This window comes from Rana temporaria, chromosome 7, assembly GCF_905171775.1.
Source record: "Rana temporaria chromosome 7, aRanTem1.1, whole genome shotgun sequence".
NCBI lineage: Eukaryota > Metazoa > Chordata > Amphibia > Anura > Ranidae > Rana > Rana temporaria.
In genome coordinates this window covers 57,919,496-57,938,732 of record NC_053495.1, presented here as the reverse complement: position 1 = coordinate 57,938,732, position 19,237 = coordinate 57,919,496, and the positions used below count along the sequence as shown (strand labels likewise).

At 45.6% G+C, this 19,237-nt stretch overlaps 1 protein-coding gene across 2 annotated transcripts in view; it reads right to left on the bottom strand.

The window, feature by feature from the left end:
* Positions 1 to 19,237, bottom strand: part of IL2RB (interleukin 2 receptor subunit beta) — a 102,959-nt gene that overhangs the window by 46,709 nt on the left and 37,013 nt on the right. For both annotated transcript variants that reach the window (XM_040359430.1, XM_040359431.1), the window contains exons 5-6: positions 11,786 to 11,867; positions 8,313 to 8,421 (exon numbers count right to left, since the gene is read on the bottom strand). In XM_040359430.1, coding sequence (XP_040215364.1) covers positions 8,313 to 8,421; positions 11,786 to 11,867 — 191 coding nt within the window. The remainder of the gene's footprint in view (positions 1 to 8,312; positions 8,422 to 11,785; positions 11,868 to 19,237) is intronic.

Below are 19,237 nucleotides of genomic sequence, written 5' to 3'. Positions count from 1 at the left end.
GTGACTATAGCCGCAATAGCAACAGGAGTGGCAAAAAGTGGCAACAGTGACAAAACAGCACCCCATCAAAAAATCTCTAGCTTTAGATTCTAAATTCTAAATCTGCAACTAGGATTATAGATCGATAGGACTCACAGGGCTCACATCACCCCGCATGGCACTACTGCTACGCTCATGATTAAAGCATTCTCAGTGACCCCTGGAAATGGCTGTAACAGCAGCGGGCGCAGTGGATACATGGATGTATGGGATGTGTGGGATCCCAAGAGCAATACACAGCCCAGCCCAGACCGACCCAATCTCCCACTCTCCACCACGCGTATCCCAAGTACAATGAGCCTATGCCTGTGTCTGAGTCTGCAGCGAGCCCGCTGCGGGTTTGGGAAAAGAAAAAAAAGGGACGTGCTAGTATATGAAAGACTAAACCTGTTGCCTGGGCTTGGACACAGCGGGTACAGGGAATACAGCGTTAGGCAGAGTAAAGCATAGTTAGTTTGTCACACTGTCACACGGCTTGTCATACTGCTTATCCTCCCAGCTTATCTCATCTTATCTTACGATACCACACAGAGATAGCAGCATGGCGGCTCCTGGCTCCCAGCTCTCCCAGCTTCAGATCCCTTCTGTTCCGCCTGAAAGCCCGGACGTTGTGGAGGACGAGGAGGATGTAACACTGCGGTTACACTGCGATACAACACTGTGAGGACGCGAGGACGCCTGGACTGGGTGGCGGCGTTAGATCTCCATCCCGCCCGGAGGTGGTTAGGACACGCTCAGCAGCAGCGGCGGCGTCTCTGCTCTCTCATCAGGCCCCTCTCTCCCTCCCCGGAATTTATTTATGAATTTTCTCTGAATTGCCAGGAGCCGACAATTCATTATACCCGCAAGTGATTTTTAAATTACTTTTTTTCCTTCAGAATGACACTTTGTGCAGGGACAGTTCTAAGCACGGGAAACATGCACTATTTCACAGGCATACTTTATACCCCCCCAGGTACGAAATTTAAAGGAATATTTCACTTTAATTGTTTCACTTTAAGCATTATTAAATTCACTGCTCCCGAAAAAAATGCAGGTATTAAAAAAAAAATTGCATTGATACATGTCCCCTTGGGCAGGACCCAGGTCCCCAAACACTTTTTAGGACAATAACTATTAGCCTTTAAAATTAGCACTTTATATTTCAAACGTTCGAGTCCCATAGAACGTTTGGTCTGTTCGCAGGTTCTAGTGCGAACCGAACGGGGGTGTGTTTGGCTCATCCCTACGTGCCACCAGCATCTGCAGCTCTCCTCTCTGCTCTCCCCAGTCCTCTATCCCCTCCCCTTCCTGCCAGCTAGTGACCGTGTAATGCCACTCCAGTGGCTAAAATAACATTTACATTTTATATATTCTTCAGGTTTTTTTATCCTGTGTGCCCCTGTGTGTGCGGACCAAAAGACACACAGGGCTTTTGTGCATTTTGCACCGGAGCTGCTGCAAAGATGTTGGAACTGGCTCCATAGAGAGCCAGTCACAATCTCCTGCCATGAAAATTGGATGCAGGGAAATCCGTATCCAATTCGCATAGGTGTGAACCCAGCCTAATATTAAAGTAAAATTATCATGGTTTTTGGTCTATTTTATTATTTCTGAAGTTCATTCATTTCTAAACTGATGTTTTATATGTTTTTCATGATTAAATCGAAATACAATGGAACCTTGGATTACGAGCATAATCCGTTCCAGGAGAATGCTTGTAATCCAAAGCACTCGCATATCAAAGCGAGTGTCCCCATAGAAGTCAATGGAAACAAAGATAATTTGTTACGCATTCACTTCTATTGCATGCAATACCACATGTTGCCAGAGGTGGGGGTGCCGTAGAGCCTTGGAAATACTTGGGGACAGCTCGGCTGAACTCGGAAACTCTCGGAAAGGCTCGGGAACAGTGTATTTCTGAACGGCTCCAAACTGTTACGAGCATCACCGGCGCCCCCGCACCTCTGGCCAAATGCGGTACTGCACACCCCATTGGCTTAAATCCTGCTCATTTTGCGAGACAACAATCACAAACCGAGTCAGGATTTATTTTTTAAGTTTCTTGTCTTTAACGTTTGTTAACCATCTTACTCATTAACCAAGGTTCCACTGTAGTTATTTTACAAATCCAAGGAACTCCCATGATGCTAATGGGACAAACCATTAAATATTTTTCAAACAGCAGTAGATGTTTGCTTGCCAGCTGTCTTTCTCTAATTGACACTCTATATGGAGATGTTTTGAAAAGAGAAATATGGCAGAAAAATTAGTCATTTGATTTGTCAAAACTGCAAATCAATTGAAACATTAAATGGTGGTTTTGATTGACTGCAAGACAATGTTATCGAAACTGCTTCAATTAAACCTGCCAGGAAAAATGAATTGATTTAAATTAAATTGTCATAGGTCTTTTTATGATTTTGATTGAGCCCTGGTTCACACTGGGTACGATTTGGAACGATTTGAGATGCGATTTGACATGTCAAATCGCATCTCAAATCGGCGGCAATTGTCGGCAATGGCACTGTCCTAATCAGTGCGACGCCGCATCTGCGATTTCAAAAAGTAGTTCCTGTACTACTTTTTGCGATTTCGGGCCGCGATTTACATTAAATTGCGGCCGAAATCGCGGCAAATCGCGGCCGCGAAATCGCGGTAAAATCGCGCATTTTACCGCGATTTTGAATTCGCAGCAGTGTGAACCTAGGCTCAATCTTTCAACAAACTATATTGAAACTGTGAAGGTTTCTGCTTCACAGTAAACAGAAAATTGGTGGTCAATTGAACATGTGGATGGCAGATATCTTGGTTTCTGATGATTACGGTACTTGTGATTCTATTGGAATAAAAACCAGAGTTAAAACCAGATGTGGATCTCTTAAACTTTTCAGCAAACCAGTTAAGATTAGCTCAGTAAACTTGTGAAAGGGAGCCTAGATGGGCACCTGCTGGCTAGAAATAGTTTTTTAATGAACCATTTATATGCCATATTTCATAATTATTTCATCAAAAATGAAAGCATAATTTTAAAACTATTAATTTTAAACAAAGAAGAAAATATATATATATATATATATATATATATATATATATATATATATATATATATATATATATATATATATATATATATATATATATATATATATATTCAAACACTATACATTCCCTGTAAAGAATCTTAAAGCTCTGTCAGTTAGATTCAATATGGAAAGATGACAGTTGGCATCTGAATGTTTCTTTTTGCTTGGTGGAGTAATAACCATAGTTTCTTAGTACCGACTCTTGCATACATGAGGTCTATTCATTTATCATAGTTTCTGAAATCAAAGGTGTCAACCACTTTCAAACCTTTCATTGAAAACAGAGGGCCAAATTCTCAAAAGAGATAGGCAGGCGGAACTGCTGTTCAGCCTGCCTATCTCTGTGCCTAACTTTGGAAACGATCCTCAAAAGCCTGGGCCAAATTCTCAAAAGAGATACGCAGACTTAACTGCTATTCAGCCTGCGTATCTCTGTGCCTAACTTTGGAAACGATTCTCAAAAGGCTTTTTCCAAAGTTAGGCAGAAAATCTGACATGTGTAAGACACTTACACGGTCAGATTTTAGGATGCAGTACCGCATCCGCCACTGGGGGCATTTCTCATTGAAATCCAGCTTTGCGTATGCAAATGAGGACTTAAGCAGATTTTCAAAGCATTTCAGCACTTTGATTTCTGCCTAAGTTCCGAATTTGCTGGCGCAAAATTAGGGCTGGTTTTACAATGTGGAAAGTTAGCCAAACCTTGTAAAGGCCCATTCCAGCGACGGCATTTGGTATGCATTCCTGAGGGAGAACTCCACGGCAATTTTTAAATTCAAAACCGGCATGGGTTCCCCCCCAGGAGCATACCAGGCCCTTAGGTCTGGTATGGGTTGTAAGGAGACCCCCCCACGACGAAAAATTGACGTAGGGGGTCCCCCTACAATCCATACCAGACCCGTATCCAAAGCACGCTACCCGGCCGGCCAGGAATGGGAGTGGGGACGAGCGAGCGTCCCCCCCCTCCTGAGCCGTGCCAGGCCGCATGCCCTCAACATGGGGGGTTGGGTGCTCTGGGGCAGGGGGGCGCACTGCGGGCCCCCCACCCCAGAGCACCCTGTCCCCATGTCGATGAGGACAGGACCTCTTCCCGACAACCCTTGCCATTGGTTGTCGGGGTATGCGGGCGGGGGCTTATCGGAATCTGGGAGTCCCCTTTAATAAGGGGGCCCCCAGATACCGGCCCCCCACCCTAAGTGAATGGATATGGGGTACATCGTACCCCTATCCATTCACCTGGAGGCAAAAAGTAAAATGTAGTAAACACACAACACAAGGCTTTTTAAAATATTTTATTATTCTGCTCCGGATGCCCCCCCTGTCTTCGTTATTAGCTCAATTACCAGGGGGGGCTTCTTCTTCCGCTCTCCGGGGGTCTTCCGCTCTCCGGGGGTCTTCTCCGCTTTCCGGGGGGGGCTTCTCCGGACTCCGGGGGGCTTCTTCCATCTTCTCCCCTCTTCCGCTGTTGACTCGGCGAACCCCGGTTCTTCTGCAGCTCTCCGGTGCCTTCTTCTTCAGCGCTGGCTGCCTGCTATGTTTGTGTGTTAGCTCGATTTCAAACAGGCAGCCAGCGCGGTCTTCTGTGGCGTCAGGGTCTTGTCTTCCTTTCTTCCGATGTTGCCTCGTCGCCTGTTGTCGCTGTAATGATGGAAGCGCGCCTTGCATCCCATTTATATAGGCATCACCGTCCCATCATGCTCCGGTAGGTACCCACGTGGTGGGTGCACGTGGGTAGGCACCCACCACGTGGGTACCTGCCGGAGCATGATGGGACGGTGATGCCTATATAAATGGGATGCAAGGCGCGCTTCCATCATTACAGCGACAACAGGCGACGAGGCAACATCGGAAGAAAGGAAGACAAGACCCTGACGCCACAGAAGACCGCGCTGGCTGCCTGTTTGAAATCGAGCTAACACACAAACATAGCAGGCAGCCAGCGCTGAAGAAGAAGGCACCGGAGAGCTGCAGAAGAACCGGGGTTCGCCGAGTCAACAGCGGAAGAGGGGAGAAGATGGAAGAAGCCCCCCGGAGTCCGGAGAAGCCCCCCCCGGAAAGCGGAGAAGACCCCCGGAGAGCGGAAGACCCCCGGAGAGCGGAAGAAGAAGCCCCCCCTGGTAATTGAGCTAATAACGAAGACAGGGGGGGCATCCGGAGCAGAATAATAAAATATTTTAAAAAGCCTTGTGTTGTGTGTTTACTACATTTTACTTTTTGCCTCCAGGTGAATGGATAGGGGTACGATGTACCCCATATCCATTCACTTAGGGTGGGGGGCCGGTATCTGGGGGCCCCCTTATTAAAGGGGACTCCCAGATTCCGATAAGCCCCCGCCCGCATACCCCGACAACCAATGGCAAGGGTTGTCGGGAAGAGGTCCTGTCCTCATCGACATGGGGACAGGGTGCTCTGGGGTGGGGGGGCCCGCAGTGCGCCCCCCTGCCCCAGAGCACCCAACCCCCCCATGTTGAGGGCATGCGGCCTGGCACGGCTCAGGAGGGGGGGGGACGCTCGCTCGTCCCCACTCCCATTCCTGGCCGGCCGGGTAGCGTGCTTTGGATACGGGTCTGGTATGGATTGTAGGGGGACCCCCTACGTCAATTTTTCGGCGTGGGGGGGTCTCCTTACAACCCATACCAGACCTAAGGGCCTGGTATGCTCCTGGGGGGGGAACCCATGCCGTTTTTTTCTTTGAAAATTGGCATGGAGTTCTCCCTCTCAGGAATGCATACTGAGCGACGCTGACATTTTTTTTTATAATTATTTGTTTTCCCGGCGCGTCTTTTTTTTTCACCCGTCGCAACTTTAGTGTCCCGTCGAAATTCTCAAAGCCGACCGGCGTTAATTACGTTCGCGCGCTGCACGTCGGGAAAATGACGTCACACGCATGCGCAGTACGGCCGGCGCGGGAGCGCGCCTCATTTAAATTTTAAACGCCCCCAGGAGAGGAGGACCGCCTTACGACGGCGGCACTTAAGTTACACAGCGTGTAATTTCTACCTAAGTGCTTTGACGATCAGGCACTTAGGTAGAAATTTTAAGTCAGTGTAACTTAACTGCTGAAATTTAAGTTACGCAGAGATTTTGAGAATTTGGCCCCCTTTTTCCAAAGTTAGGCAGAAGATCTGACATGTGTAAGACACTTACACTGTCAGATCTTAGGATGCAGTACCGCATCCGCCGCTGGGGGCATTTCTCATTGAAATGCAGCTTTGCGTATGCAAATGAGGACTTAAGCAGATCCACAACGCTTTTAAGCATTGTGATTTCTGCGTAAGTTCCGATTTGCTTGCGCAAAACTAGGGCTGGTTTTACAACGTGGAAAGTTAGTAACACCATGTAAAAGCCCATTCAAGCGACGGCATTTGGTATACATTCCTGAGGGAGAACTCCACGGCAATTTGTAAAATCAAAACCGGCATGGGTTCCCCCCCAGGAGCATACCAGGCCCTTAGGTCTGGTATGGGTTGTAAGGAGACCCCCCCCTACGCCGAAAAATCGACGTAGGGGGTCCCCCTACAATCCATACCAGACCCGTATCCAAAGCACGCTACCCGGCCGGCCAGGAATGGGAGTGGGGACGAGCGAGCGCCCCCCCCCTCCTGAGCCGTGCCAGGCCGCATGCCCTCAACATGGGGGGGGTTGGGTGCTCTGTGGCAGGGGGGCGCACTCCGATAGGTACCCACGTGGTGGGTGCACGTGGGTAGGCACCCACCACGTGGGTACCTACCGGAGCATGATGAGACGGTGTTGCCTATATAAATGGGATGCAAGGCGCGCTTCCATCATTGCAGTGAGAAGAGGCGTCGAGTCAACATCGGAAGAAGGGAGAAGAGAAGAGAAGAACATGACGTCACAGAAGACCGCGCTGGCTGCCTGCTAGTAATTGAGCTAACACACGAAGATAGCAGGCAGCCAGCGCTGAAGGAGAAGGCACCGGACAGCTGGAGAAGAACCGGGGTGCGCCGAGTCAACAGCGGAGAGCGGCGAAGATAGAAGAAGACCCCCGGAGAGCAGAGAAGACCCCCGGAGAGCGGAGGAGACCCCCGGAGAGCGGAGGAAACCCCCCCTGGAGAGTGGAAGAAGAAGCCCCCCCTGGTATTAGAGCTAAAGAAGACAGGGGGGGCCTCCGGAGCAGACTAATAAATGGTTTTAAAAACCCTTGTGTTGTGTGTTTAATAACTATCACTTTGCCTCCAGGTGAATGGGTAGGGGTACGATGTACCCCATATCCATTCACTTAGGGTGGGGGGCCGGTATCTGGGGGCCCCCTTATTTGAGGGGACTCCCAGATTCCGATAAGCCCCCGCCCGCAGACCCCGACAACCAACTGGCCAGGGTTGTCGGGAAGAGGTCCTGTCCTCATCAACATGGGGACAGGGTGCTCTGGGGTGGGGGGGCCCGCAGTGCGCCCCCCTGCCCCAGAGCACCCAACCCCCCCATGTTGAGGGCATGCGGCCTGGCACGGCTCAGGAGGGGGGGGGCGCTCGCTCGTCCCCACTCCCATTCCTGGCCGGCCGGGTAGCGCGCTTTGGATACGGGTCTGGTATGGATTGTAGGGGGACCCCCTACGTCGATTTTTCGGCGTAGGGGGGGGTCTCCTTACAACCCATACCAGACCTAAGGGCCTGGTATGCCCCTGGGGGGGAACCCATGCCGGTTTTTTATTTGAAAATTGGCATGGAGTTCTCCCTCTCAGGAATGCATGCCGAGCGACGCTGTCATTTTTTTATTTTTTTTCCCGGCGCGTAGTTTTTTTTTCACCCGTCGCAACTTTATTGTCCCATCGCAATCCACAAAGCCGGGCGTAAATTACGTTCGCGCGCTGCACGTCGGGAAAATTACGTCACACGCATGCGCAGTACGGCCGGCGTGGGAGCGCGCCTCATTTAAATTGTAAACGCCCCCCGGAGAGGAGGACCGCCTTGCGACATAGGCACTTAAGTTACACGGCGTGTAATTTCTAGGTAAGTGCTTTGAAGATCGGGCACTTAGGTAGAAATTTAACGCCTGTGTAACTTAACTGCTGAAAGTTAAGTTAGGCAGCTTTTTTGAGAATTTGGCCCAGAATGTGTAGAATGAAGGTTTGAACCTGATTAGCTGTTGCTGGGCAATACAAATAATTCATTGCTTGAAAATGAAATAAAAAAATAAAGAAATACAGAAAGCATGAATACAGTACAAAAAAGAGGAAGAGTGACTTCTTACCATGATCATATGGTAAAAAACGTTTACATGTCACGATTTTCTTGGTATGCGCATCGCTACAGTCCACAGTCATGTTTACGTAATGTCCAACTGTCAAAGGATGGTCATTCTAAAACCAAGAAACAAACAGGTCAGGCACAATGCCAAAACCCCATGATGAACTGTTATTCTTTCTCACTTTATTAACCTCCCTGGTGGTATGATTCTTTCAGATTTTAGGTGCTGAAAGCGGTACATTTATTTTGCAAGGAAATTTGACGTTTTACATTGTAGGCCTGTCATTTTTAGGAATAACTCACTTAAATCTGTCCAAACAAGAGTCTAGTAGACATCTCGGGTATGATAAAGTTTGAAAAACAAAATGATAAATTATAATATAATAAATAACTATAAATAATTATAACAAATAATAATATAATTATAATAAAAATGATTCAATAATGTAATCAAATCAAAAACACTGAAATTTGCTCAGTTGCAGAATTGTCGCTGTCATTACTTTTATTTTTTTACGACGAATTTCCCCACAAATCACTATCGCTCAATTCTGCAAGTGATTATAATTTATTATCGCTGTTTTCTAGCTGCTTTAAAACCACTTTTGACATAAAGGGACAGTTTTTGGTTGCTATGGACAATCTACAGTTTACAAAAGTACATGTAGGGCACTGGGCAGACCACTAGGGACAAAGGGGGGGGGGGGTGTATTTTTTACATACAGTACTGTAATCTGTAAGATTACTGTATGTAATGTGTTTATTTACTTTTTTGAATTTGGCGCCGTTCTCCGCCGCCATGCATCGTAACGTCGCAGGAAACAGAGATCGGCGGCACACAGGCACTGTGTAAATCGAACGAGGACGCCGCTCGCTCACACAGCGGGGAGGCATCGCAGGATCCAGGGACAAGGTAAGTAAACCATGCCTGTGGACACTGCGAGGCGATCCCGAGTCTGGTTCGGGGATACCGCTTTTGGTCCTGAAATCTTACCCCGAGCCAGACTCGGGAATACCACCAGGGGGGTTAAAGAAAACCTGTGCTGATACCTTCCCTTTTAAAAATGCTAGTTGCCTGAATCCTTCTGACTTCAATATGTTGAACCAAAATGAGAAGATCATAGTGTTGTCAGCTCCAAATTTTCTCAGATAAGCCTAGAGATATGCATATCAGCCTTAGAAAATTCTGTCTTAGGACCACTGACATGGTCAAAGTGACCACATACCAGTTCACTTCCTGGCCCTCAACCAGAATTCTCTCTGCCCCCTGGAAACATCTGGTCATTTAATAGGATTCATTAGCATTATATTTTTAACAGGAGCATGACACCACTGTTTGGTGAACAGGTCAAAATTCAACAACACCACGTTTAACTATGCATTGAAAGAACAATATACCATGCCTCATGTTACTTTTTACATATTTATAAAAATACTTTAAGATGATACTTTAAGAATTCCAAGATTTAACCACTTTAAAATTTGTTGTTTACAAGTTAAAATCATTTTTTTTTGCAAGAAAATTACTTAGAACCCCCAAACATTATAAGGCCCCGTACACACGATAGAATCCATCCGCAGATAAATCCCAGCAAATGGGTTTCTGCGGATAGATCCTATGGTGTGTACACGCCAGCGGATCTGTTTCCGCGGAGAAATCTCCTCTGGGATGGATTCCAGCAGATCGGATATTTGCTGTGCTGCACAACATATCCATCTGCTGGAATCCATTCCAACGGATGGATCCGCTCGTCTGTACAGACTTACCGGATCCATTCGTCCAAAGGGATTCCCCGCACGCGTCGTAATGATTTGACGCATGCGTGGAATTCCTTATATGACAGCGTCGCGCCCGTCGCCGCGTCATAATCGCGGCGACGGCGCGACACGTCATCGGCAGAGGATTTCCGCGCGGATTTCAATGCGATGGTGTGTACACTCCATCCCATCGAAATCAGCGGATATCTTTGAGAGGATTTATCTGTGGAAACGGTCCGCTGGACCGTATCTGCGGATAAATCCTCTCGTGTGTATGGGGCCTAACACTCTAAAGAATAAAATAAGACAACAGTTAAGTTAGCCCACATTTTTTTTTATATTGTGAAAGATGATACCCAACATGTCACGCTTCAAAGTTGCTCCCGTTCGTGGAATGGCGACAAACTTTTACCCTTAAAAATCTCCATATGCAACATTTAAAAAATTCTACAGGTTGCATGTTTTATGTTACAGATGGGGTCTAGGGCTAAATTTTTTGCTCTCACTCTAATGATTACGGTGATACTTCACATTTGTGGTTTGAACACTGTTCGCTTCTACACGCAAGTTCGGCAGGAGGAGTCGTGTTTAACAAAATTATATATTTTTTTGTTATTTATTTTACCTTTTATTTCACATGTTTACACTATTCATTTAAAAAAAAATTGTGTGACTTTTATTCCTATTACAAGGAATGTAAACATCCTTTATAATAGAAACAAGCATGACAGGACCTCTTAAATATGAGATCTGGGGTCAAAAAGACCTCAGATCTCATATTTACACTAAAACGCAAAAAAAAAATCATTTGAAAAAAATAAAAATAAATGTTGCTTTAGTTTTGACGTTGCTTTAATGCCCTGCAATGGTATGGAGATGGGTGGGGGCCATCTTCCCCTCACTCAGCTCCATACCTAACAAAGAGAAGGACCTGATCACCTCCATCGCTGCCAGCGGCTCCGGTAAGCGGTGTAGGGCACCGGAGAGTGGCGGGAGGGATCTCTCCCGCTGGTGATAAAAGTAATCTTGCAGCGAATCTGCTGCAGAGACCACTTGTATATGAAAGTGGACCGCCCGCTAAAGAAGAGGATACAGAGAGGAGCTGCGGTGGCTCAACGCGATTGGCACTGCGCTGACAAGCCATTCACGTCTGCAGCTAGGGGTTCGGATCCCGGTCTCGGCTACATGTGAATTGAGTTTGGTGGTCTCAGCCCGGCTCCCGGTGGGTGTGCTATGCGAGGTAAGCCTGCGCTTAGTACGCCCACCCCCCTCCCACAAAAACCACCACACTTACACGCACTCGATATTGGGTTAACATCACGCACTTTGACCACGCGGTCTCTAAAAAGAGAGGCGAAGGACTAACGGGGCTGGTTGAGTGGGCTAATCCTCTCACTCCCTTATAGGGAGTCCCTCTGCCCCGTTGGGCTTCAAAGCGGAGCAGGTAGGGCGGGCTGTGTGGGAGGACCCCCTCACACACCTGCCATTGCCACCCGGGGCATGGAGAAAGGTGGCAGATTGCCTCTGGGGGAGGCCTGCCTACTCCCAACTCCTGCAGTCTGGCTCCTCTCTCGAGTACACGCACAAAATACACTTTAAAAAAAAAAAAGAAAAAAAAAAAAAGAAGAGGATACAGGGGTTAGCTAGCTGCTGCCATAACAACGATATCCCTCTTCAAACAGCCGCCGTAAGTGGTTAAGAAATAGCAATTATACTTACATATTTGCCATTATAGGTTAAACGAACTGCACAATTTCTTGGGTTTTCGTTGAGTGAAAGAGTGCATGATCCTGATATATCCCTGTAAGACAGATAGAAGATTGCTTTATAGGGACATGTTATATATATTCCAAGTTACTGTCACAGCTGCCAGCTCAGTGTTTAATTGCTTGTTGTTATTTCCTCCATTACACTTTTGTGCAAACCTGAAATTTACATGTGCTGAACTAAAGAAGGGGACTGTGCCAGGGAAATCGTAGACATAATCGCGCACAAAGACGTGCACGAAGATGTGCACTTGCTAATAGGAATTCTCGAATGACAACTAGAGGTTCCGTAACTCGCACGCATGCGCATAAGAAGTAGCAACTAGGCACCCATGACTCGCTAACGTATTAGCACATGTGCATTAGCGTGAGTGTGCATAAGTACTTGGCGCCCTCCTGCCTATATAAACTGGCTCCATAAACCAGAAGATCGTTGAGTGGTCTTCAGCTTCTACCGTCTGTGCTTGTTCCTGTGTATACCTGGCCTGTTTGACTCATTCTTGATACCCAATTGCTGCCCTGGCTTATGACCCAACTCTGCCTTTTGCCTACTGTTTCAGGGCCTTCTCTGTTCGCTTGATACTGACCCTGGTTTAGCCCTGACTCTTCTCTGGATCCGATTCTATATCTCTGCTGCTTGGCCGTTACCGACTTCTTCCTGCCTGGTCACCCTGCATTGGTCTGCTCACCAGCTTGGTTCCTGTATGCTGTCCTGCACCTGCTGCTCTGATACCCCTAACTAAAATTTTGTGGAACCAATTATCTTGAGAAGTCATCTAATTAACGAATAGCGTCCACCTGTGTGTAATTGAATCTCAGTATAAATACAGCTGTTCTGTGAAACCCTCAGAGGTTTGTTAGAAAAGCTCAGTAAACAAACAGAATCATGAAGGCCAAGGAACACACCAGACAGGTCAGGGATAAAGTTGTGGAGATGTTTAAAACAGGGTTAGGTAATGAAAAAACATACCAAGCTTTGAACATCTCACGGGGCACTGTTCAATCCATCATCTAAAAATGGAGAGTATGGCACAACTGCAAACCTACCAAGACATGGCTGTCCACCCAAACTGACAGGCTGGGCAAGGAGAGCATTAACAGAATAGCAGCCAAGAGGCCCATGGTGGAGGAGCTGCAGAGATCCACAGCTAAGATGGGAGAATCTGTCCACAGGACAACTATTAGTCATGCACTCCACAAATCTGGCCTTTATGGAAGAGTGGCAAGAAGAAAGCCATTGTTGAAAGAAAGCCATAAAAAGTCCCGTTTGCAGTTTGCAAGAAGCCATGTGAGGGACAGAAAACATGTGGAGAAGGTGCTCTGGTCAGATGATACCAAAATGTAACTTTTCGGCCCAAAAGCAAAACGCTATGTGTGGCGGAAAACTAACACTACACATCAGTCTGAACACACCATCCCCACTGTGAAATATGGTGGTGACAGCATCATGTTGTGGGATGCTTTTCTATAGCAGGGACAGGGAAGATGGTCAGAGTTGATGGGAAGATGGATGGAGCCAAATACAGGGCAATCTTAGAAGAAAACCTGTTAGAGTCTGCTAAAGACTTGAGACTGGGGCGGGAGTTCACCTTTCAGCAGGACAACGACCTTAAAGCAGAGTTGCGTCTGGGTAATTTTTTTTTTTTAAAGTCAGCGGCTACATGTACTGCAGCTGCTAACTTTTAATATATGGACATTTACCTGTCCAGGGAGCCCGAAATTTCACCACCCGAAGCCTGTTTCCTACTGCACATGTGCAGGTTGCTCTGTACTTTCTGAATGGTCCCTGCTGTCTTCTGGGACATGTGTGTCTCCCAGAAGGCAATGGAGGGGGAAGGTGGAGGGGAACAACATTGCGTAGTTCTCCACACAAGATTGCAGCGATCTTTCCCCAGAAGTGGGAGCAGGATTTGACAGGTATCCACTCCCCCTACCCCCTACCCCCTGAAAGGTGCCAAATGTGGCATTGGAGGGGGGAGGAACCATATATGCAGATGTTCCATTTCTGGGTTAAAAGCCACTTTAAATATACATCCAGAGCTACAATGGAATGGTTTAGATCGAAGCATATTCATATGTTAGAATGGCCCAGTCAAAGTCCAGACCAAAATCCAATTGAGAATCTGTGGCAAGACTTGAAAATTGCTGTTCACAGACGCTCCCCACCCAATCTGACAGAGCTTGAGCTATTTTGCAAAGAAGAATGGGCAAAAATGTGACTCTCTAGATGTGCAAAGCTGGTAGAGACATACCCAAAAAGACTCATGCCCTGTACACACGAGCGAAATTCCAGTCGGAAAAAAACATCAAACTTTTTTCCGACAGGAATTCCGCTCGTGTATACAGGAAATTTCGCTCAAGCCTGCCCTGCATACACATGGTCACACAAAAGTTCAGTGAACTTTTGACTGCCAAGAATGCGGTGACCTAAAAGACTACGATGAGCGGAGAAAATTAAGTTCTATGCTTCTGAGCATGCGTCGATTTGTTTCCGAACATGCGTCTGAATTTTGCGCGTCAGAATTTGTACACACGATAGGAAATTCTGATTTTTTCCTGACGGGAAAAAAGAGAACCTGCTCTCTATCTTTCTCCAGCAGTTTTGATGGAGTCTGATGGAGCATACACACGGTTGGGATTCCCGACCAAAAGCTCTCATCAGACTTTTTCCAATGGGAAAACCGATCGTGTGTACGGAGCATTACAGCTGTAATTGCAGCAAAAGTGGTTCTACAAAGTATTGACTTAGGGGGGCTGAATACAAATGCACGCCACACTTTTTACATATTTATTTGTAAAAAATGTGGAAAACCATTTATCATTCCTTCCATTTCCTTCCATTTTACAATTATGTGCCACTTTGTGTTGGTCTATCACATAAAATCCCAACAAAATTAATTTATAATTTATATTTTTGGTTGTAACATGACAAAATTTGGAAAATTTCCAGGGGTATGAATAATTTTTTAAGGCACTGACTGACATATTAAACCAGAGAGGTCATGCACTGAGCACATATCATCATAATGGATATTCCATAATGTCTCAGCTGCCACAAACAGATTGGGACAAATTCATAAATAGTATCATAGACTCTTTAGAATTCCCTTGCACCTCCACACCAAAATTATCCATGTTTGCAACAGATTTATGTACCTTTCAGGTAAATTATTTTAACTTAGGAGATGGAGGCCAGAGTGTCCATACCAGACATTCCCGTACTCAGTCAAGTTCAAACATACAGGGCCACTGCACCAATCACACAGACAGACAATCACACTCTCCCTCTAAAGTCAGCATGGAGGTCACGTGACCGCCGTGCTGGGAGCTGGACCCCTTACACTGTAGCCCTGGAACATAGTAGGAGAGCGGCCGGGAGTCATGTGACCGGCATGAAGATATATAAAATAAAGGTATTTAGAGGCTTTGTTTTTAACAAACAATTACACTGTGGATAATGGCAGCTTAAAATAGGGGGCTGGCAGCAAATGTTTGAAAACTTCAGTTTTCTACGAACAAAAGCAGGGGGGTGGAGTCATTTCACACAGACTCCCGAGCTGACAGGCAGGGAGGGAAGGGGGAGAGGATGGGGGAGAGCAGAGAGGAGAGCTGCGGATGACGGAGGCAGGTAAACTGACCACGGTGTCAGGGCTCAGCAGCCATGATAAACTGTGGTCAGTTTACAGAGGGGAGGGCAGAACCAAGCAGGATCAGTCAAGTTATTTACATCTTCCAGAGGGACAGGTTAGACAGCACAAGTACTGTGCTGTTTAACCTGCTATAAAAGAACAGGATCTCTTTTTTTATTTAGGGTTTCAACCACTTTAACTATCACCAGTTTCTTAATCTGCATACAGTATTTGCAGTAACTTTTTGAATCTGTTGCAGGTTCCTAAGGTGGTGGAACCTGATTGTGTTGCACTTGTCAGTACTGTTATCCGAACTTTTGTAAATGCTTTTCTGAATTAGGCACAGGCAAATGTTCCAGTCTTGACAGCTCATTTATTTCAATGGACTGCCAAACGAACGTAACAATGCAAAAAGTAGTGCAAGCAAATTGTGTCGCACCAAACCATATGGTACTGTAGTACCATGCAGTTTGGTGGTTGCAAACATGTTACCTTTGCTAGATGCATTTGTGGTAGCATTAATAATTAATGGCACCCGCACCAGTCTCGCATGTGCAGCGTGGTCACATGTAGTATGTGAAATGCGCACCAAACGCATCTTTCTAGCTGCAAATTCTGGTGTTATAGGGCCCTTAAAGTGAACGACTGCCAGAAACATGCAGCAAATTCTTTATTTACATAGTAACATAGTTAGTCAGGTTGAAAAAAGAAACAAGTCCATCTAGTTCAACCCCAAAAAAAATATACAATCCCATATACACAATCCTTTACCCACAGTTGATCCAGAGGAAGGCGTAAAACCCCAGCAAAGCATGCTCCAATTTGCTACAGCAGGAGAAAAAAATCCTTCCTAATCCCCCGAGAGGCAATCGGATTTTCCCTGGATCAACTTTACCTATGAAGGTTAGTACCAAGAATCCAGATCTTTTTTAAAGCAATCTACTGAACTTGCCAGAACCACCTCTGGAGGGAGTCTATTCCACATTTTCACAGCTTTTAAGGCAATGGATCGTTTTCATCGGTCCAAACTGATCATGTGTGGGCGCCACTTGCTTTAAAATTTAACAGATGGATTGCTAACCGATAGGTCGAAACCAAACGTTAGTATGCAAAACCATTGGTTAAAAACCCGCGCATACTCAGAATCAAGTCGACGCATGCTTGGAAGCATTGAACTTCGTTTTTTTTCAGCACGTCGTTGTGTTTTACGTCACCGCATTCTGATACGATCGGTTATTTAACCTATGGTGTGTACGCGTGATGGACCATTAGTCAGCTTCATCGGGTAACCTATGACAACTGTCCTTCAGACCATTCTCATCGGATGGACTGATCGTGTGTACGAGGCTTAACAGTGAAGAAACCTTTCCGTATTTGGAAATATATACCTAGATTCAAAGACGCCGCCGCAACTTTAAGGCAGCGTAGCGTATCGTATTTACGCTACGCCGCCTTAAGTTAGATAGGCAAGTACTGTATTCACAAAGTACTTGCCTCCTAACTTACGGTGGCGTAGCATAAATGTGGCCGGCGTAAGCGCGCCTAATTCAAATGAGGATGGGAGCGTGTTTTATGTTAATTACTCGTGACCCGACATGGTTTGACGTTTTTTACGAATGGCGCATGCGCCGTCCGTGTACATATCCCAGTGTGCATTGCTCCAAAGTACGTCGCAAGGACGTATTGGTTTTGACGTGAACGTAAATTACGTCCAGCCCCATTCCCGGACGCAAACAATGTAACATTTTCAAAATTCGACGCGGGAACGACGGCCATACTTAACATTGACTACGCCTCCTAGGGGCAGCTTTATCTTTACGCGGCGTATCTCATGTACGTTCGTGAATAGGTGTTTCTAGTCATTTACATATTCTACGCCGAACTCAGTGGAAGCGCCACCTAGCGGACAGCCTAAATATTGCACCCTAAGATACGATGGCGCAGACTGTCGTATCTTAGCTAGGTTTAAGTGTATCTCAGTTTGAGAATACACTTAAACTTATGACGGCGCAGATTCCGAGTTAGGTCGGCATATCTACTGATACGCCAGCCTAACTCTCTCTGAATCTAGCTATAAATCTTTTTTCCTCTAGACATAAAAAGTGCCCCTTGTCCTCTGTGATAACCTTAGACGGGAAAAACTCAACACCAAATTCACTAAATGGACCACTTATGTATTTGTACATGTTGATGATATCCCTTCTTAATCTACTCTACTCAAGATGGAATAGATTCAGTTCCTCTAATCTTTCCTCATACAGTAGCTGAGCTTCTCCATGCCTCTTATCAGTTTAGTTGCCCTTCTCTGCACTTTGTCCAGTTTCACTCTTTTTGAGAGCCGGTGCCCAAAAGTGAACTGCATATTCCAGATGCGGTCTTACTAATGATTTGTCTATTTGTACAGGGGCAAAATGATATATCTCTCTCTCTCTGGAGTCATACCTCTCCTAATACAAGAAAGAAATTTGCTTGCTTTGGAAACCACAGCTTGGCATTGCATGCTAGTATTGAGCTTATGATCTCCCAAAAAAAAACAGATCGTTCTCCACCATTAATTCCCCCCAGTTGTACTCCCCCTAGTATGTATGATGCATTCCACATTCTTAGCCCCCAAGTGCATAACTTTACATTTATCTACATTAAAACTCATTTGCCACTTAGTTGTCCATTTAGACAGAGCATTGAGGTCGGCTTGTAAATTGGAGACATCCCATAAGGACGTTATTCCACTGCATAGCTTAGTGTCATCTGCAAAGACAGAAATTTAACTTTCAATCCCAGACCCTATATCATTAGATATTAAAAAGTAAGGGTTCCCAACACTGAACCTTGGGGTACACCACCGATAACCTCTTAGACCATTCAAAGTAAGAATCATTAACCACTACTGTCTTTTAGCCAGTTTTCTATCCATTTACAAATTTATCTTTCCAAGCCTGTAGACTTTACCTTACACATGAGCCGTGTGTGGGGAACTGTGTCAAACGCTTTTTCAAAATCCAGGTCCACAGCCACCCCTCTGTCCAAGGTTTTACGTACCTCCTCATAAATTCATAAAATTGAATTCCCCAGATTATCTGTTGTACAGTGATTACTAGGATGAAACTTTCTGTCTGTACTTTATAATATATTGGCATTTACATACAATATAATAAACCCAATGAAAACCAACTGCATGAATTCTCATATGCCCTGCATGAATATGTGAGTTTGCTTGCAATGAAATGATTTTGTCTGAAGATAGGAAATAATCTAAACTCCAAGCAATGCACCTGCTCAATCATTTAATTAAACAAAAGCGACAAAAGACATGTTGTAACACAAGCCTTCACAATTAACTTCTCAGAAATGGTTCCTCAAGGGATCATCCAGAATGACGTTGTGTTCTATGAATGTTCAACACATTTGCAGCTTGATTGTGCTACATGCTTGAACATGAAGAAATATGAAAAAAAAAAAAATGGAACAGTTTGCCTGGTATAAAGCTGTTTTATTGCTATATTATTAATGTCATATTTAAAGGGGTGTTCCAGGAAATTTAATGTGACACGACAGTGGAAAGAAATTGTAATTTGTTAGAAAACAGACTTTTGCTGAAATGCAAGATCCTCATTGTGCATACGGGCAGAACAATCTATTTTTTGCCTACAGCACATGTACGTTGTACTCATGTTTACAATACAATCACCATATATACAAGCATACCTCCCAACTTTCTGAGATGGGAATGAGGGACACCTATCAGCAAAAGTATGCAGACATAGGACACACCCCTT